Genomic DNA, 22,316 nt, shown 5'->3' with positions numbered 1-22,316 from the left:
TAGATGTAGAAAAATCAGGTACATTTTGCTCACAGAATCAGTGTACCTATGATAAAGAAAGTCAGCATTGTGGTTGCTTTCTATATTTTTTGGCTATCAGAAAGTGTGGCTTCAATTTGTCAAACTGATCCATAATGCTGTTCACACAGGCTCTAATGCAAAGCCACCTTGCTTCAGAAAGCTGCAGTATTGTCTGTGTTCTGTAAATCATGGAACGGCTGAGTGACAGAGTGTGTGGATCTGGGAGCTGCTGGGTGAAGCTGAAAGAGATTAGGTGATGGTCAGAGAGAAGGAGCTTAGCAACAGAAAGAGCAGTGCTTGGTGATGGAGTGATAAGATGTTAGGTCTGAGGAGCTTTTAAGACTGTGAACTTCCACAATGCTGAGCTCAGCCAAACTGGAACAGAGCACCCTTGATTAATGTGGAGATATCCTTGCCACCTCTTTTTACACAGGTTTAAAGTCAGTGGCCCCAGGCGATCACCTTCTGCGGGTGTACTTGTCGACTTTGTCACGAAGCTCTTTGGTTTTGACACCATAAATGACAGGGTCAAGCATAGGGGGGAGAAGCAAATAGAGGTTGGCCAAGATGATGTGAATGTGGGGAGCGATGCCCTGACCAAACCGGTATGTCAGAGTGGAGAAGAAGAAGGAAGGATATGACATCAGCATCACACCGATGTGGGCTGTGCAGGTGTTCAGGGCTTTCTGGTGGGCTTTCTTGGAGGAGATTCTGAGGACAGCTCTGATGATCAGACCATAGGACAGGGCAACCAGTGTCAGATCTAACCCAATGACTACAAATGCCATCACCAAGCCGTATGTCCTGTTCACTGTGATGTCCCCACATGATAACTTTGCCACAGCCATGTGGTCACAGTACGTATGGGGGATAATGCGGTTGGCACAGAATGGTTGCCTGCTGAGGAGCAAGGGACGAGGCAGAATGAAGAGAATGGTTCTTATCAAACCCACTAGCCCTAGCTTAGCTATTCGTGCGTTGGTGAGGATGGTGTCATATCTCAGAGGGTTACATATGGCGACGTAGCGATCAAAGGCCATTGTCACAAGGACAGCTGAGTGCATCATAGAACCCACGTGAAGGAAGAACATCTGGGTGAGACACCCACCCACAGTAATGCCTTTCAAATTGAACCAAAATATACACAGTGCCTTTGGCATGACGGAGGTAGATGTAATGATTTCTGTGAGTGCCAGCATGCAGAGAAGGAGGTACATCGGCTTGTGTAGGGTCTGCTCTTTCCCTACAACAAATAGAACTGTGAAATTTCCCAACAGGCCAATAAGGTAGAACATAGAGAAAGGGATGGAAATCCAGACGTGAGCAGCTTCCAGGCCTGGGATGCCCGTTAGGATGAATGTTGAAGGGTCAGAGGGGGTGAGGTTGAAAACAGCCATGAGGTTGTTGATGCATCAATCGAGCTCAGAAATGCTCAAGCTACCTGTGAAGGGAGAGAAGCACAGCGAGGGGGGTAACACTCTTTATAAGAAATCGCATGGTAAATATATTATACTTATTAACAATCTAGAAAGGGGGGTGAGGAGTGAGATCACAACATTTGCAGATTGCACCTGTTTATTTTAGTCATAGTCAAGTCCAGAGAAGTCCTTAGAGGGAGCTCAGTAAGACAGGTGAATGGGCCGCATGATGGCAGATGCATTTTGATGGTAATAACTGCAAAATGCATGCCCATTGGAGGGAAAAGTTTGAAGTCCTCAAACACCTAACAAGCTTCTAATTCAACTGTATGAACTCAGGACAGGGACCTGTGCATCTTGGTACACAGCTCTGTGAAACCCTGCTCAAAGTGCAAGCACAAAAAAAAATTAAGCAAAACATTAGGATCCAGGAGTAGTGGGTTGGGAAATCATACAGAAAATGCAATGCCATGAGATCAGTCGGTCAAAGTTTCACCCTCCTCTGTACACCTCTGTGTAGTACTGGGCACCCTTTTCACACAGGATGTTGCAGAACTAGAGGAGCTTATTCAAGGGGAAAGATCAATGATCTGCGAAAACTCTTATACGGAGAGAGATTGAAAAGACTGGGATTGTTACCTTACAAAAGAAAAGAATTAGAGACGAGATGAGAAAAGTCTATAAAATACTGACTGGTAGAGAGTAGCATAGATTGAGAACGTGGTCTCCCTGACTCATAACACAAGATCAAGAGGACATTCAATTAAACTGAAACATGGCAAATTCAATAAAGATAAAAACAAATGCTTTCTTCGCTGAATGCCTAATTAGATTGAGGAACTCGTTGCCACAAGTGGTAGTTGAGGCCATGAACTATTTCAGAGTCAGGAAGGGTTTGGACATTTACATGGACAGAGAGATATCCAGTTACAATAGTTACAGCTAAATAAATATTTTGGAAATCCTATATGCCAACATGTTTTAGGGCAAAAGCCAATCTCTAGCTGTAAGGCATTAGGGTGGTGCCCTCAGGATGGTAAGGTCATCCCTCCATCCACCTACAGCTAGGTTTCTAACACCTTCTTCTGGAGCACCTGGGGCTGTCACTGTCAGAGGCTGTCACTAGACAAGTTGAACCATAGGTGTGGTCTATGGTGCAATTCCTATGTTGGAAAGGAGCCAAGTTTCCCCCATGAAAACAGACTTTATTATGCTGAGCTGTGGAAGGGCACAAGGGTCTTGATATCTGGGGCTACAGGACTGCACTTCTGTTACTTCCCTTGTTTCTTTTAGTGAGACAATTCTTGCAGGCAACCAGTTTCGTTTGAGACATAAGTTCCTGGAGTTAAATGACGAGTGTAACTAAGACTCGTGTCAGCAACTCAGCCACTTCTCCTCCTCATGCCTGAAAATGGATGAAGCTTTGTCTGAGGCATAAGTTACAATTGTTAACTAACAAGTAGGAGCAGAGACATGTGTCAGCAACTCAGCTACTACCACTTCTTACGTCTGAAGTTTGCAGATGACATAAAATTTGTGGATTGCAAATAATGAAGAGGACAGGTCACTAATTCAGAGCCATCTGGATTGGATGGTAAACTGGGTCGAAGCAAACAATATGTGTTCTCATATAGCTATGTATATACACCTCTACCCCGATATAACGCGATCTGATATAACACGAATTCGGATATAATGTGGTAAAGCAGTGCTCCACGGTGGGCGGGGCTGTGCACTCTGGTGGATCAAAGCAAGTTCGATAGAACGCGGTTTCACCTATAACGCGGTAAGATTTTTTGGCTCCCGAGGACAGCGTTATATCGAGGTAGAGGTGTATCTACATCTAGGAATAAAGAATTTAGGTGATGCTTGCATGATAGGGGGCTATCGTGGGAAGCACAATGACTCTGTACAAGAATTGGGGGCATGAAGGGGTAATTAGATTAACATAAGCTCCCAGCATGACCATGTGTCCAAAAGAGCAAATGTGATCCTGGGATGATAACCAGGGGAATGTCAAGGAGATGTAGAGAAGTTATTTTATCTTTATATTTGGCACTGGTTCAACTGCTGCTGGAATCCTTTGTCCAATTTTGGTGTCCATGATTAGAGATGGATGTTTATACTCTGTAGTGTTCAGAGAAGAATCACAAGAATTATTATAAGATTAGAAAACTTGCCATATAGTGATACACTCAAAGATCTCAAATTATTTAGTTTAATAAAGATGGTTAAGGGGTGACTTGATAAGAGTCTGTAAGTACCTACACGGGGAACAAACCATTGGGCATCTGAGTGCTAAAGACAAGCACACTTCTGTTAGCTGCTTTCAGGTAAACCTGCCACTTTGGGGCAAGTAATTCAGACCCTGGGTCTGTGTTGGAGCAGACAGGAGTGTCTGGCTCAGCAAGACAGTACTGGAGTCCTGAGCTGGCAGGGAAAACAGGAGCAGAGGTAGTCTTGGCATATCAGGTGACAGCTCCCAAGGGGGTTTCTGTGATCCAACCCATCACAAATGGTAATTGGGACAAAATACAACATGGTTTTACAAAAGGTAGATCATGCCAAACCAACCTTATCTCCTTCTTTGAGAAGGTAACAAATTTTTTAGATAAAGGAAACACAGTGGATCTAATTTACCTCAATTTCAGTAAGGCATTTGATACAGTTCCACATGGGGAATTATTAGTTAAATTGGAAACGATGGGGATAAAAATGAAAATTGAAAGGTGGATAAGGAACTGGTTAAAGGGGAGACTACGACGGATCATACTGAAAGGTGAACTGTCAGGCTGGAGGGAGGTTACTAGTGGAGTTCCTCAGGGATCGGTTTTGGGACCAATCTTATCTAATCTTTTTATTACTGATCTTGGCACAAAAAGTGGGAGTGTGCTAAGAAAGTTTGCGGATGACACAAAGCTGGGATGTATTGCCAATACAGAAAAAGACCGGGATATCATACGGGAAGATCTGAATGACCTTGTAAACTGGAGTAATAGTAATAGGATGAAATTTAATAGTGAAAAGTGCAAGGTCATGCATTAATAAGGTCATGGATTAATAACAAGAATTTTTGTTATAAGCTGGGGACTCATCAGTTGGAAGTAACCGAGGAGGAGAAGGACCTTGGAGTATTGGCTGATCACAGGAAGACTATGAGCCGTCAATGTGATATGGCCATGAAAAAAGCTAATGTGGTCTTAGGATGCATCAGGCGAGGTATTTCCAGTAGAAATAAGGAGGTGTTAGCACCGTTATACAAGGCACTGGTGAGACCTCATCTGGAATACTGTGTGCAGTTCTGGTCTCCCATGTTTAAGAAGGATGAATTCAAACTGGAACAGGGACAGAGAAGGGCTACTAGGATGATCCGAGGAATGGAAAACCTGTCATATGAAAGGAGACTCAGAGAGCTTAGCTTGTTTAGCCTAACCAAAAGAAGACTGAGGGGAGATATGATTACTCTCTATAAATATATCAGAGGGATAAATGCGAGGTAGGGAGAGGAATTATTTAAGCTCAGTACCAATATGGACACAAGAACAAATGGATATAAACTGTCCATCAGGAAGTTTAGACTTGAAATTATATGAAGGTTTATAACCATTAGAGAAGTAAAGTTCTGGAACAGCCTTCCAAGGGGAGTAGTGGGGGCAAAAGACATATCTGGCTTCAAGACTAAGCTTGATAAATTTATGGAGGGATAGTATGATGGGATCGCCTAATGTTGGCAATTAATTGATCTTTGACTATTAGCGGTAAATATGCCCAATGGCCTGTGATGGGATGTTAGATGGGGTGGGATCTGAGTTACTACAGAGAATTCTTTCCTGGGTGTCTGGCTGGTGAGTCTTGCCCACATGCTCAGGGTTGAGCTGATCACCATATTTGGGGTCGGGAAGGAATTTTCCTCCAGGGCAGATTGGCAGAGGCTCTGGGTTTTTTTCACCTTCCTCTGCAGCGTGGGGCACGGGTCACTTGCTGGAGGATCCTCTGCACCTTGAAGTCTTTAAACCATGATTTGAGGACTTCAATAGCTCAGACATAGGTTAGGGGTTTATTAAGGAGTGGGTGGGTGAGATTCTGTGGCCTGCGTTTTGCAGGAGGTCAGATTAAATGATCATAATGGTCCCTTCTGACCTTAAAATCTATGAGTCAAGAGTGTGCCCTTCTTGGCAAGAAGACTAACTGCATATTGGGCTGCATTAGGAGGAGGATTGCCAGGATATCGAGGGAAGTGATTATTCCTCTCTACTCAGCTTTGGTGAGGCCACATCTGGAGTATTGCATCCAATTTTGGGCCTCCCACTACAGAAAGGATGTGGAGAAACTGGAGAGAGTCCAGTGGAAGGCAATGAAAATGATCAGGGGGCTTGGGAATATGATTTAGGAGGAGAGGCTGAGGGAACTGGGCTTATTTAATCTGCAGAAAAGAAAAGTGAGAGGCCGGGGGATTTGATAGCAGCCTTCAACTACCTGAAGGGGGGTTCCAAAGAGGATGGAGCTCGGCTGTTCTCAGTGGCGGCAGGTGACAGAACAAGGAGCAATGGTCTCAAGTTGCAGTGGGGGAGGTTTAGATTGGCTATTATGAAAAACTGGTTCACTAGGAGGGTGGTGAAGCACTGGAATGTGTTTCCCAGGGCCGTGGTGGAATCACCTTCCTCAGCATTTTTTGAGGTCTGGCTTAACAAGTCCCTGGATAGGATGATTTAGTTGGATTTGGTCCTGCTTTGAGCATGGGGTTGGACTAGATGACCTCCTGAGATCTCTTCCAACTGTAATCTTCTATGATTCTATGACTCTATACAAATAGGATAATCGTATTCAGAAATCATAACTTTTCAAATGACATCTTACATGAGCCATATTGCATAAAATGCATCATAATTATGTTATAATCATATCATAATTATATCACTATGAAGAATTTGTGTTGGAGTGTCAGAAAAATGATCAATGGTTCTTTCCACTGGTGAAATACCTGAAGTTACATAACAACAACAGCAGTTGGAAACAAAACGGAGTAAAGGTTGTGACACCCAGGCTACACTTCTGTGGCTTGCCAGGGCAAAGAGCCCCTTTAACCCCCTCAAAACGCAGTCTGGGCCAGGAAAGGTCTCAGTGCTGGTCTTTGACCAAAAATCACCAAGAAAAATTTAATTTCAGCAGCGTTTCCCACCTGTCCGTCTACATTCTGCTCTGCATCCCCACCCGCCCCAGTGCTGCTCGCCTGTCTATGTATCCCCTCCTTAACCTCACCACAGGCTGACTGCTCTTCAGCGAGGCTCTCCCCTTTGATCAGCCTTTCAGTCGCTTGGTGGTGGTGGTGTCTGTAGATGTTGGTGGAAGAGAGAGAGCATGGCAAAATGTCTCTCCCTTTTATCATGTCCTTTCTTTCCTCTTGGCTTTGCCCTACTCCCCGCCCCCTTTTCCAAGTCAGGTGAGCATTACCTCATCGGAATTTCAAACTGCCCAAAGGAAGGGGGTGACTCCTTCAGGGTCTAACAGATTCTTTTGCTGCTGCCTGAGCCAGTGTCCCTTGTTCCTGTGAGGCTGGGCTTGTCCCATCCATGCCCTGATGAGGTGTGAACTGCCCCTCTGTTCTTGGAGAATTTTTGCATGGGCTTGCTTTAAGCCATGAGGATACATTTTCAGCCTCATAACTATATACATGAAATTATAACCTATAACCTCACTATAACATTACTGTAACAATTACTATAACATCACTATAACAACCATGCTCAGTGCATCATGAGCCTTCCGAACCCACCCAACATGACAAACTTTGCATTGGATACCTCACAATCATTTTATAAAGATGAAGATGGGGGGGTAGGGTGTTCCTCCAAGGTACAGAGCGTCCCAGTTGGCAATCGCTGACATTGCACGAGGCTGAAGTGGGATTGCTCATGGCAGGAAGGATGGCCCGGATGGGGGAAGGTGTCAGAGACAATCTGCCGCAGTGTGGTACATGTTGCATTACTGTCTGAGATATCCTTCTGGCCTAGGATGCCTTGTTACATCTCTTTGGTTTGTGCTATGGCAGGATGTCCATTCCCTATTTCACCCGGTTTCAGGACTACAGGACACTGTGGTCTGGATACTGCACATCCCAGCACCCACACACACATACTGTGCAGACCTCCCCAAGTTAGATTTCCAACACCACCTGAATTCTTTTAAGCCAAAAACATACTTTTATTTTTACTGCCTTTTGTACTTCTCGTCCTCTCCAGACCCAGAGATGCAAGGGCAAAGAGAGAGCAGACTCCTCTCCCTCCCTGAAAAAAATGGTTATCCTGATTTTTCTTAACCTCTAAACCTGTGAGTATGCGATTTCAGCAACTCTCCTGTCAGTTCTTCTTTTGTGCAAACAAGCTCACCCATCCTGGAGGCTCATGGTTGGTGTAAATCAGGCCATTTATTTAAGTCCCTACATGTGGATTTAGGGTGAAATTCTGGCAGTGTTGAGATTTTTGCCATTGATCTCAATGGGACCAAAATGTCACGACCTCAGGTCCTGCTACAGACAGCACTATTATGTTAGGGAACTCAAAGAGTTTGAAGGAAACCCCTAGTTTAGGTGGCGTTCGGAGACCAGGCATGAACAATGGGTTTTTCAAAACACATGGGCTCCGATTTTGCTCTCAGGGAGGCCAGTGTCAATCTGGAGTGACCCACTGAAGCAGAATGTGAGAGCAGAATCTGGCCAGTGTGCAGCCCATTCTTGTTGTGAACCCTCTGGTAACACAGATACCCACTGCAGAGGCTTTGGCTGCACTTCCTAACAGGGCAATGGCACTGCTGATTTGGAAAAATTGAGCGAACCAGAGGAAAAACCACACAGCCCCAAAAAAGGGCACCTACAAGATCTCTATCAAGCATTCTTAAAACTAAAATACCCACCTGCTGAAGTGAAAAAACAGATTGACAGAGCCAGACAAGTACCCAGAAGTCACCTCCTACAAGACAGGCCCAACAAAGAAAATAACAGAACACCACTAGCTGTCACCTTCAGCCCCCAACTAAAACCTCTCCAGCGCATCATCAAAGATCTACAACCTATCCTGAAAGATGATCCCTCACTCTCACAGATCTTGGAAGACAGACCTGTCCTCGCTTACAGACAACCCCCCTACCTGAATCAAATACTCACCAGCAACCACACATCACTGCACAAAAACACTGACCCAGGAACCTATCCTTGCAACAAAGCCTGATGCCAACTCTGTCCACATATCTATTCAAGTGACATCATCATAGGACCTAATCACATCAGCCATACCATCAGGGGCTCGTTCACCTGCACATCTACCAATGTGATATATGCCATCATGTGCCAGCAATGCCCCTCTGCCATGTACATTGACCAAACCGGACAGTCTCTACGCAAAAGAATTAATGGACACAAATCTGACATCAGGAATCATAATACTCAAAAACCAGTGGGAGAACACTTTAACCTGTCTGGTCATTCAATGACAGACCTGCGGGTGGCTATTTTACAACAGAAAAGCTTCAAAAACAGACTCCAACGAGAAACTGCTGAACTCGAATTGATATGCAAATTAGACACAATCAATTTAGGTTTGAATAAAGACTGGGAATGGCTGAGCCATTACAAACATTGAATCTATCTCCCCATGTAAGTACTCTCACACTTCTTATCAACCTGTCTGTACTGGGCTATCTTGATTATCACGTCAAAAGTTTTTTTTCTCTTACTTAATTGGCTTCTCAGAGTTGGTAAGACAACTCCCACCTATTCATGCTCTCTGTATGTGTGTGTGTATATATATCTCCTCAATATATGTTCCATTCTATGCATCCGAAGAAGTGGGATGTATTCCACGAAAGCTTATGCTCAAATAAATTTGTTAGTCTCTAAGGTGCCACAAGTACTCCTGTTCTTTTTGTTGATACAGAATAACACGGCTGCTACTCTGAAACCTGTCATTATGCAAGGCACTGCATTTAGCCGTATGGAGTGGAAATCCATCAACTTCATGAAAAAACTTGTACAGATACAGACAGACATCATCTTCCTTTCCAAATGAAAACAGATGGACATCATACCAAAAGGACTAAAGGTAAAAAATCTATTACAATCTACATACCACACAGACTATGCTGAGAGACTGTGTCACACACTCTCAAAGAAACTGCGAAACCACCTGATCAGCATCCTATACAGCAAACAGGGAAAGATTAAGAATGAGCTCTCAAAACTGGATACTCTCATGAAAAACCAACCTTCCACACAAACTTCCTCATGGATTGACTTTACAAAAACTAGACAAGCCATTTACAACACAAACTTTGCCTCTCTACAAAGGAAAAAGGACACTAAACTATCTAAACTGCTACATGCCACAAGGAGCCACAACAGTAGTTCTCTTAACCCACCCAACAATATTGTTAATCTTTCCAGCTATACCCTTAGCCCAGCAGAAGAGTCTGTCCTATCTCAGGGCCTCTCCTTTTGTCCCTCCAGACCCACGAACATGATACAAGTTCTGCGATGATCTAGAATCCTACTTTCGACGTCTCCGACTCAAAGAATATTTCCAACATACCTCTGAACAGCATACTAACCCACAGAATCCTCCCTACCAGCACTCCAAAAAAAAGGATTCTGCGTGGACTCCTCCGGATGGTCGAAACAACAGACTGGACTTCTACATAGATTGCTTCCGTCAACGTGCAAAGGCTGAAATTGTGGAAAAGCAACATCACTTGCCCCACAACCTCAGCCATGCTGAACACAACACCATCTACAGCCTCAGGAACAACTCTGACATCATAATTAAAAAGGCTGACAAAGGAGGTGCTGTCGTCATCATGAATAAGTTGGATTATGACCAAGAGGCTGCTAGACAGCTCTCTAACACCACATTCTACAAGCCATTTTCCTCTGATCCCACTGAGGATTACCTAAAGAAACTACACCATCTGCTAAAAAAACTCCCTGACAGAGCACAGGAACAAATCTGTACAGACACATGCCTAGAACCCCGAACAGGGGTATTCTATTTGCTACCCAAGATCCATAAACCTGGAAATCCTGGACGCCCCATCATCTCAGCCATTGGCACCCTAACATCAGGATTGTCTGGCTATGTGGACTCTCTCCTCAGGCCCTACGCTACCAGCACTCCCAGCTATCTTTGAGACACCACTGATTTCCTGAGGAAACTACAATCCATTGGTGATCTTCCAGAAAACACCATCCTGGCCACTACGGATGTAGAAGCCCTCTACACCAATATTCCACACAAAGATGAACTACAAGCTATCAGGAACAGTATCCCTGATAATGTCAGAGCTAACCTGGTGGCTGAACTTTGTGACTTTGTCCTCACCCACAACTATTTCACATTTGGGGACAATATATACCTTCAAGTCAGCGGCACTGCTATGGGTACCCGCATGGCCCCACAGTATGCCAACATTTTTATGGCTGACTTAGAACAACACTTCCTTAGCTTTCATCCCCTAACGCCCCTACTCTACTTGCGCTACATCGATGACATCTTCATCATCTGGACCCATGGAAAAGAAGCCCTTGAGGAATTCTACTGTTATTTCAATAATTTCCATCCCACCATTAACCTCAGCCTAGATCAATCCACACAAGCGGTCCATTTCCTGGACACTACTGTGCTAATAAGCGATGGTCACATAAATACCACCCTATACCAGAAACCTACTGACCGCTATACTTACCCTACATGCCTCTAGCTTCCATCCAGGACACACCACAAGATCCATTGTCTACAGCCAAGCTCTAAGATACAACCGCATTTGCTCCAATCCCTCAGACAGAGACAAGCACCTACAAGATCTCTATCAAGCATTCTTAAAACTTAAAAAAGAAGTGGGATGTAGCCCACGAAAGCTTATGCTCAAATAAATTTGTTAGTCTCTAAGGTGCCACAAATACTCCTGTTCTTTTAGTAAGACACAATGAACAGATCTTAAAAACAAATATTTGTCTAAACTATTTCCAATACATTTGTAGTTCCAATTTTACCCAGGTAAATCTGCTCATGTTTCTGACAATACTAAACAGTTGAAGTTGCTGTGCTGGTAAATTCCTGCCAAATGGTTCTTGACTTGAACCCCGAAACCCTTCCTAAGCCCTTACTAACTTTAATGTAGAAAGAGGAAACTCACCTCAATCCTGCTGAGCAGAGAGAAGAAATCTCCTTACTGTGACAGAAAGGCACAACCCTGAGAATCAGTGTTTGAATCTCACATGTGTGACATTTGGTGTCCTTAGCAGCAACCTTTATGGTTGATCTGTACAGTCCCTGTGGACTCTCAGGTTGGCTAGGATTCAGAGACAATTCCCTTGGCTCTGTGAGCAGCAGGAAGAGGAGAAAATAGACACTGGAGAACTTCAGGTTGAGAGCCTCCCCTGGGAGTGAAGAAATGATTCACCAATACCAGGGGCTCAGATTTTCAGTGTAAACTGAGTCTTGCAGACTGTTCAGCCTAGCAACTGATGATGGCTTTCTTTTCTTTGTGTAGTGTACTGCCATCTGTACTATGTGTGGAATGGTACCACAAGATATGGGACCAAAAACCATTTTCAATTGATCGTAGCAGTGTACCGCTGCATACTGCCCATGCAGTTGTAATATCCAGTCCATTAACCTCTGAAGAGTGACTGCCACCATATGGAGGTGAAATGAAGTGATCCTATACTGATGTAAGCAGAAGAGCATGGAAAAGGCTTTCTTCTCCCAGCATTCTGGCATCAAAGGTATTTGCTAGTATCACTTTGTGAGGTCTAAAGTGGATATTTTTCTGGCAGCTCCCAGTTGTTCTTATAGTTAATCTACTCTATGCATTGGGTAAGCATAAAATTTCAGTACTGTGTCAATCTTTCAGAAATCAATGCAGAAACAGGTTGTGCTATGCTATGTCAGAACTAGTACCATGGGCCCTCTCCACACACTCTTCATCTCACATGGTATCCCACATTTTATGAGGGAGCAGCCACAGGGTTTCCCCGATCTGTTGCCATGGGGCCATTTAGGGATGGTAGCCCTGCTGGGGTGAGAACACAGTGGTAAAGGAATCAAACAACTGCTACATCTGGATCTTTTGTTCTGGCTACAGTCCTTCCACCATGCTTGCGTCATAGGTGCCTGGGGGACCTAATTTGGGCTCCAGAGTGATGAGTTGTCACCCCTGGGATGCAGTCTGGGAGCAGTGAGAACTGCAGCAGCCCTTAACCATCCAGCTGAGCTGGCCTGTTTTCATTCTGCTTTGTTAGTGATTCACCATCTCCAGCCCTGTTATCAGCCAACACAAGAGAAGATGGCACCACACACCCAACTGAGCTACTTGAGGGCTTACTTAAGCCACCCAAATAGAAACAGCAGTCACCAGCTCATTTCCCTTCTCCCCAGGCTCCCCCCGCCCACGAGAGAATAAATCCACAAATACACTGTCTTGCACTGCACAGGGATCTGTACAATGTAAGCTCATTAACAGAGTTCGCCCTACCTTTGATGTGAGAAGGATATGCATCAAGCCTGTGTGAACCAACCTGAGATTTTCCCTAACACATGACTCAAAGGCACACTGGTTTAGATAAAGCAAAAAATAAGTTTAAGTACAGAAAGATGGATTTTCAGTGATTATAAGTGCTAGCAAATGCATCAAAGCAAATTACCTAGCAAATAAACAAAACCACAAACTAAGCCTAAAATATTAAATAGATTGGATCACATAATCATATAATCATAGAAGATTAGGGTTGGAAGAGACTTCAGTAGATCATCTAGTCCAACCCCATGCTCAGTGCAGGACCAACCCCAACTAAATCATCCCAGCCAGGGCTTTGTCAAGCCAGGCCTTAAAAACCTCTCAGAATGGAGATTCAACCACCTCCCTAGGTAACCCATTCCAGTGCTTCACCACGCTCCTAGTGAAATAGTGTTTCCTAATATCCAACCTCAACTTCCCCCACTGCAACTTGAGACCATTGCTCCTTGTTCTGTCATCTGCCACCACTGAGAACAGCAGAGCTCCATCCTCTTTGGAACCCGCTTTCAGGTAGTTGAAGGCTGCTATCAAATTCCCACTGTGCAACTCTTCTTTTCTGCAGATTAAATAAGCCCACTTCCCTCAGCTTCTTTTCATAAGTCATGTGCATCAGCCTCCTAATCATTTTTGTTTCCCTCTGCTGGACTCTCTATAATTTGACCACATCCTTTCTGTAGTGGGGGCCCCAAAACTTGACACAATACTTCAGATGTGGCCTCACCAGTGCCGAATAGAGTGGAATAATCACTTCCCTCAATCTGCTGGCAATGCCACTACTAATGCAGGCCAAATGCCGTTAGCCTTCTTGGCAACAAGGGCACACTGCTGACTCATATCCAGCCTCTCATCCACTGTAATCCCCAGGTCTTTTTCTGCAGAACTGGTGCTTAGCCAGTTGGTCCGCAGCCTGTAGCAGTCCATTGGATTCTTCCATCCTAAGTGCAGGACTCTGCACTTGTCCTTGTTGAATCTCATCAGATTTCTTTTGGCCCAATCCTCCAATATGTCTAGTTCACTCTGGACCCTATCCCTTCAGCATATCTACCTCTACGCACACCTTAGTGTCATCCACAAACTTGCTGAGGGTGCAATTCACCCCATCATCCAGATCATTAATGATTTACCAGGACACAAAAATAGTTCTTGATGTATACAGCACTCTTAACATGAAGGTTACTGAGGCTTCTTACTGTGTGGCTTTGTGCATTGCCAAAGCTGGTAAGCCACACAATATAGGTGAGAAACTAGTACTTCTAGCTGCAAAGGATGGTTGACTGGGCAACAAAATGGCAGATGAAATTCAATGTTGAGAAATAGAAAGTAATGCACATTGTTAAACGAAATCTCAACTACACATATAAAATGATGGTGTCTAAATTAGTTGTTACCACTCAAGAAAGAGATCTTGGAGTCATTGTGGAAGTTCTCTGAAAACTTCCAATCAATAAGAACATAAGAAAGGCCGTACTGGGTCAGACCAAAAGTCCATCCAGCCCAGTATCCTGTCTACCGACAGTGGCCAGTGCCAGGTGCCCCAGTGGGAGTGAACCTAACAGGTAATGATCAAGTGATCTCTCTCCTGCCATCCATCTCCATCCACCCTCTGACAAACAGAGGCTAGGGACACAATTCCTTACCCATCCTCTCTATTGTGGAGCGACAGTCAAAAAAGCTAAAAGAATGTTTGGAATCATTAGTAAAGGGATAGATAATAAGACAGAAAATATCATATTGCCTCTATGTAAATCCATTGTACACACACATCTTGAATATTGCATGCAGATCTGGTCGCCCTATCTCAGAGAAGATATATTGGAATTAGAAAAGGTTCAGAAAAGAGCAACACAATTTTTTAGCGGTATGGAACAGCTTCCGTATGAGGAGAGATCAATAAGACTGGATCTTTTCAGGTTGGAAAAGAGATGACTAAGGCAGGTATGAGAGAGGTCTATAAAATCATGACTGGTGTGGAAAAAGTAAATAAGGGAGTGTTAATTACTCTTTCTCATAACACAAGAATTAGGGGTTGCCAAACCAAACTTACAGACAGAAGGTTTAAAATGAACAAAAGGAAGTATTTCTTCAGATAATGCACCATGAACATTTGGAACTCTTTGCCAGAGGATGTTTTAAAGGCTAAGACTATAACAGGATTCAAAAAAAGAACTAAGTGACTTCATGGAGGATAGGTCCATCAGTTGCTAATAGCCAGGATGGGCAGGGATGCAAAACCATGCTCTGAAGTGTCCCTAGTCTCTCTTTGCCAGAAGGCTGGGAAGGGGCAACAAGAGATGGATCACTTGGTGATTACTTCTTCTGTTCATTCCCTCTGAAGCACCTGGCATTGATCACTGTCGGAGTACAGGTTATTGGGAAGGTATTTCCCAAGCCTGATCTTGTTGTGAGTATTTAGCTAATGCATATATCTGCATTGTTTCTAGGATAGAACACATAAGTGTGTATCTGCTTGTATTTTGGATATAATCAACACCAAGTTCCCTTTGGACTAATAAAGGAATTGTTGTGTGGAAACTTAGTTTTGCTAAACCTTAATAAACTTCATAGGGAAATTATTTCCAAAATCTGTCCTTTCTGGTGATACAGTCCCTCTGCTGACACAAATAATTATGATAGTATTTGTAGAGCCAGCAGATTTGGTAGGAATAGGGCTGGAAAAGATGATGCTGTGGAGGACACTTCCAGCCAGGTTAGTGGGCCTGCAACTACCACATCCCTTGACAGCATCCAGAATATGTTCAACTGAGGAGTGGCTATCCTGGCCCACAACATAATTCAGGAACGAGGAGCAGACCAGATGATCAGTGATGCCTAAGTTTAAGTTTTTGTTATGGTTATTTTTAGTAAAAGTCACGGACAGCTCATTCAGTAATAACCAAAAATTCACGGAAGCCCCTGACCTGTCTGTGACTTGTTATAAAAAATAATGGGGCTGGGGGAACTGACAAGGGGAATATTAAAGCCCCATTGGGAGGATGAGAGCCCGAACCACACTGTGGAATGGGGGAGAGTCCAGCATCTGCTGCTACCAAGGCTAACAGCTCTATGCCCCCCACTGCAACCCCAGCAGGTAAGAGCTCCGGAGCCCCTGCCACAGCCACAGCATCACAGAGTTCCGAGGTCCCCACTGCCCATGGCAGCTCAGAGCTCTGAGTGCCCCTGCCACCCGCAGCAACTTAGAGATCTAGGTTCACCTGCCACCCAAGGTGGCTGAGAGCTGCTGGGTCCTTGACCATCAATGCCAGCTGATAGCTCGCCACCCGCCCCCCACCAGCTGACAGCTCTGACTCTGCTGCCTCGGGGTGAAGTGAAAAATGTCATGGAGGTCTCTGAGATTCAGAGAATCCATGACTTCTGTGACATAATCTTATCCTTAACCATGCCTGTAAACAACTCGCTGTGTGAATGGGGAAGTAGTGGAACCGCAGAGATTGCGGCAGTAGCCATACTTTGGGCAGGAGGAACAACAGTCGCCGACTGGCTCCAGACAGTATAGTTGCTCACCCCTGGGTTCAGCGTGTCAGCTAGGTGTTGTTAAGTACTGAAGGTTAGAAAGTTGTTGCTCAGTAATGCTTTTCAGGCAACTCAGTGCTTCTGTCCTTGGAGCTCTAGTGTTATCAGTATTATTAAATAAGGTAACCTGCTAATTCAGCAGACCTACAATGTTACTCATAAAGAACGACCACAGGCATGGTTTGGAGACAAAGGCACCCAGTCAGGTTTACTGACCTCTAGGCATAGGTCTAGCACTCTGACTATGAGCCAAATGAGCAAATGAGCTGATGAAATTCCTCTCCCAGGTGGTAATATCACAAGAAATTCTTACTGATCAAAGACCTAACTTCACATTTCAACTAATGAAAGAACAGTGTGATTTACTGAGAGTATTTCCATTAAGAACGTAGATCTACCATCCCCAAACTGATGGGATGGTAGAGCGATATCACAGAACTTTGAGGGTGACATTAAAGAACTTTGTAGCATTGGATTCCAAACACTGGGACTAACACTTCCCCCACCTACTTTTTGCTATCAGGAAGGTGCCACAACCTCCAAGTTTTCTCTCTTTGAACTGCTGTCTGGGAAGCAGCCTCGAGGCTTTCCCGACAGACAGGAGAAACATGGAAGAGCAAAGACCCCAGGCAATAAATATAGTCTGATACATTTTTCAGTTAAGTAATTGCTTGAAGACTTTGTGGGCGTTTGCTAGAAAAAATATTGCTAAATGCACAGTAGGTACAAGAGAAGGCCTATAAAAAAGGGTCCAGCTGTGAGTGTTCAGACTGGGTGATTGAGTGTTATTGCTGATACCAAGTTTGCTGTTCAAATTACTGGTTCAATGGCAGGGACCATTTGAGGTAGTGAGGCATGTAGGCCCTGTTGTCTATGAGATCCAGCAACCAGAAAAGAAGAAGGACACTCAGATAACAACGTGACAATGGCCATACAGGGTCAGACCAATGGTCCAGCTAGTCCAGTACCCTGTCTTCTGACAGGGGCCAATGCCATGTGCTTCAGAGGGAAAGAACAGAACAGGGCTATTATCGAGGGATTCATCTCCTGTCATCCACTCCCATCATCTGGCAGTCAGAGGCTTGGGAAATATGAACATGGGGTTGCATCCGTGAATAACTTGGCTAACAGTCATTGATGGACCTATCTTCCACGAACTTATCTAGTTATTTTTGAACTCCCTCTTAGTTGTCTCTTTTCCAACCTGAAAAGACCATCTTTTTAATCTCTCCTCAGATGGAAGCTGTTCCACACGTCTGATAATTTTGGTGCCCTTCTTTGTACATTTTCCATTTCTAATATATCTTTTTTGAGATGAAACAATCACAACTACACGGCATATTCATGGTGTGCTATTTATATAGTGGTATTATTATATCTTATGTCTTCTTATCTATCCCTTTCCTAATGGTTCCTAACATTCTGTTAGCTTTTTTGACTGCTACTGCACACTGAACAGATGTTTTCAGATAGCTATCTGTTATGACACAAGGTCTCTTTCTTGAGTGGTAACAGCTAATATAGACCCCATCATTTGGCATCTATAGTTGGGATTGTATTTTCTAATGTGCTATCATTTGAATCTTTTAAAGGCCTAGGAGGGGATCTGCCTCATAATCTCATTGTGACTCTGCACTCCACATTCTTCATAGTTCTATGAATATGAATAATTATGATACATTTTGTACAAGATATGTCTTGTTAGGTGTCATTGGAAAAGTTATGATTTGCTGAAAATGATTATCCTATTTCTGTGCTTATGCCCCACCTGAAAATGTTCAACACAGCCTATACGTAATGACTGCTATGACTCAGCAGGGCATTAAAGGGCATGTGACCAGATTACATGACACTGAACTACATTCTGGATACCTATATTTTTCCACAAGCTGGACTGAGAACAGATTTTGGAATAAATGATTCCCACCATAGGCTAAAGCTACATAAGATAGGTGTGACATCACCTAGAGGCCTTACTTCCCACACAAGAGAACTCCTGGAAACAAGCGAGGAACAAAGACGGAACTGGGGGAAGTGCTGGTCCCAGGCTAAAAGGATTTCTAGCCTGTGCATGGAAAAATGGTGGACTGCTTGTTTCAGAAGCTAGGGTGCGAAATTACTAATTCATATCAAAAGCTTTTTATACGGTCTCCCACAGTATTCTTGCGTGAAGGAAATATTTGGCAGGCCTTAAACTTTAGTCAAGACCCTGAGTTTGGTCAAGCTTGCTTACAGGCCTTGAACTAAGATCCTGCTTGTTTATGTGTACAAAGGGCAGAAGGAGTCAGAGTGGGAAAAAATCCCCAAACAGAACAATTTGTAATAGCCCAAGCTTAGGAAATATATAACCTCAATAGCACTGTTAGAAAAGTCAAACCGCAAACGAACCAGACTGTGAATAACAATAACAAGAAAAGCCAAATAAGAAGGGTGATTGTTCTTTTTGCTTTTGACCTTGTCAAGGCTGATCCCCACTTTGAACCTTAGGGTACAAATGTAGGGGCCTGCATAAAAACTTCTAAGCTTATCTACCAGCTTAGCTTTGGTCCGCTGCCACCATCACAAGAATTCCCTCCCTGGGAAGCCTTGAGAAACCTTTCACCAATTCCCTGGTGAACACAGATCCAAACCCCCTTGGATCTTAAAACAAGGAGAAATTAATCTGGTTCTTAAAAAAGAAGGCTTTTAATTAAAGAAAAAGGTAAAAATCATCTCTGTAAAATCAGTATGGAAAATAGCTTTACAGGGTAATCAAACTTAAAGAGCTCAGAGGACCCCCCTCTGTCTTAGGTTCAAAGTACAGCAAACAAAGATAAACACTCTGGTAAAAAGGTACATTTACAAGTTGAGAAAACAAACTAAATCTAAGACGCCTTGCCTGTCTTTTTACTTACTAGTTTGAAATAGGAGAGACTTGTTTAGAAAGATGGGGAGAACCTGGATTGATGTCTGGTCCCTCTCAGTCCCAAGAGCGAACCACCCCTTAAAACAAAGAGCACACACAAAAGCCTTTCCCCCCCCAAGATTTGAAAGTATCTTGCCCCCTTATTGGTCCTTCGGGTCAGGTGTCAGCCAGGTTACCCGAGCCTCTTAACCCTTTACAGGTAAAAGGATTTGGAGTCTCTGGCTAGGAGGGATTCCATAGCACTGTACACAGGAGAGCTGCCACCCTTCCCTTTATAGTTATGACAGACCTGTATTAATTTTGCAATCTATTCCAAATAAGGTAATTAATATGGCAGTATCTGTAATTTGTCTGTGGTTTTAAGCTTTAAAAAGCTTCTGTGTCCCTGGACTCAGGGGGGCAGCTCCAATAGCTGTCACCCCCTGCGCGCTTGCAATCAATAAAGGGCCTCAGGCTGATTTGATTGAAAACACAATGCGTGTATCGACGTTTTTCCACGACACTTGCCAGCAAGTTAAGAAAGTACGGTTTGGACAAATGGACTATAAGGTGGATAGAAAGCTGGCTCGATTTTCAGGCTCAACAGGTAGTGATCAATGGCTCGATGTCTAGTTGGCAGGCGGTATCAATTGGAGTGCCCCAGGGGTCAGTACTGGGGCCGGTTTTGTTCAACATCTTTATTAATGATCTGGCTGATGGGATGGATTGCACCCTCAGCAAGTTCACAGATGACACTAAGCTGGGGGGACAGGTAGATAGGCTGGAGGGTAGGGATAGGGTCCAGAGTGACCTAGACAAATTAGAGGATTGGGCCAAAAGAAATCTGACGAGGTTCAAAAAGGACAAGTGCAGAGTCCTGCACTTAGGATGGAAGAATCGCATGCACTGCTACAGGCTAGGGACCGACAGGCTAAGCAGCCATTCTGCAGAAAAGGACCTGGGGATTACAGTGGACGAGAAGCTGGATGTGAGTCAGTAGTGTGCGCTTGTTGCCAAGAAGGCTAACAAGATATTATGCTGCATTAGTAGGAGTATTGCCAGCAGATCGAGGGAAGTGATTATTTCCCTCTATTCGGCACTGGTGAGGCCACACCTGGAGTATTGCGTCCAGTTTTGGTCTCCCCGCTACAGAAAGGATGTGGACAAATTGGAGGGAGTCCAGCGGAGGACAACAAAAATGATTAGGGGGCTGGGGCACATGATTTATGAGGAGAAACTGAGGGAACTGGGATTATTTAGTTTGCAGAAGAGAAGAATGAGGGGGGATTTGATAGCTGCTTTCAACTACCTGAAGGGGGGTTCCAAAGAGGATGGAGCTCGGCTGTTCTCAGTGGTGGCAGATGACAGAACAAGGAGTAATGGTCTCAAGTTGCAGTGGGGGAGGTCTAGGTTGGATATTAGGAAACATTATTTCACTAGGAGGGTGGTGAAGCACTGGAATGGGTTACCTAGGGAGGGGGTGGAATCTCCATCCTTAGAGGTTTTTAAGGCCCATCTTGACAACCACAGAGGAGGTTTAGCCTCTCCTGGCCTATTATACCCACCGCCTATGTAAGGTGGCCATCCCTGGGCCACTTCCTACCACCTCCCTGCAGTTGTCCACAAGGTCTCCGTTTGGGGTAGGCAGCATGAAGAGTGTCTGCTCACCCCAAGGCACCCTCTGGTGGCTGCATGTAGTGTTGTCATTCTCCTTTCCTCTCAGGCAGCAACTGCTTCCTCCTGGGGTTTGGCCCAGCCTCCGAGGGCCAGCTCAGACCAATGGCTCTCCCCTGCTGGGGTAGTCCAAACAGCATATAAAGGGGATCAATCAAGTCCAGCAGTCATATGAGAGATGAATGCTTCCCTCTCAGGCTGTCCCTTCAGCAGGCCCTCCCTTCTCTTAGAAAGAGATCTTTGGGCAGTTTTTCAGGGGGAGATTCTGCCTTCCCTCAGCTCATCTCCCCTAGAGATGTCGGTGGCAGGTCTGCTCTCCTCCCTAGTCTGCGACAAAATGAGCTGCTCCCCTGAATTTTGCATTTCTCAAGCACTTCTTTTCAGACTTGATTTGTCTGCCCCATTTTCTTGTTAATTTACGGGCTCAGTGTTTGGCTTCTCTTAACTCATTTTGAAATGTAGCTACAAGTTCACTGGCTTTGGGAAGTAATTCTGCTGCTTTCCATGGGTCTGTTTTTTATGGATTGTAGGAGATTTGAAACAGCATTTACCGTTTCCAGAATCTTTTTTTGGAGCACAATGAAAAAAAAAACTATTTTTTCCATTAATTTCTTTAATGCTGAAGGCTAGTAAATTTCATTGTCCTTTTTTGCTCAGGAGAATTATTCCTGTGTGTATCTTCATTTTGTCTAAATACCAAATATAAGAGGAAGGATTGATTCATACTGGTTGTTGATCAATTATGCAGTCAATTCCTTGACCAAGCTTTCATTTGTTATGAAATATGTTCAAGAGGCCAAATAAACAATGTCTGGTTTACTGCTCTAACCTCATAATAAAATAGAACAGAAAAAGGTTTTATACTATACTAGTCTCTAGGAAACCATCTAGTGCAGTGATGTTACATTTACCTTACACAGAAGTCTCATATGACTGCTGGACTTTGTGTCCCCAAAGTTACACATTTCAGCTTTCATCGTTTATTTAAAGATATCACAAATTACACATCTATTTATACATCACTAAAATCCAACCTATCATTTTCTCACAGTTCCCTAATATAAGTGGGGAACTATTGTTGGGAACTTTCCTGGCTTTTGTATTATCCCAGGGGAATTGGCTAGTGAAAGAGTCTGAGTTCCCACTCTCACTCACTTTACCCAAGGCCTGCCAGACCTCAAGGACTCCCCTTCCACTCTCCTGTGTGGAAGAGTCCTCGTAATGGT

At 44.1% G+C, this 22,316-nt stretch overlaps 1 protein-coding gene across 1 annotated transcript; it reads right to left on the bottom strand.

Annotated features, from left to right (window-relative positions):
• Nucleotides 1–479: 479 nt before the first annotated feature.
• Nucleotides 480–1,418, bottom strand: LOC113407896 (olfactory receptor 52D1-like). Its single transcript, XM_026658740.1, has one exon. The coding sequence runs from the start codon at nucleotides 1,416–1,418 to the stop codon at nucleotides 480–482; it is 939 nt and encodes a 312-aa protein (XP_026514525.1).
• Nucleotides 1,419–22,316: the final 20,898 nt, after the last annotated feature.

Source organism: Terrapene carolina, unplaced genomic scaffold, assembly GCF_002925995.2.
Source record: "Terrapene carolina triunguis isolate 2854851 unplaced genomic scaffold, T_m_triunguis-2.0 Scaffold511, whole genome shotgun sequence".
NCBI lineage: Eukaryota > Metazoa > Chordata > Testudines > Emydidae > Terrapene > Terrapene triunguis.
This window is presented reverse-complemented; position numbering and strand designations above follow the sequence as displayed.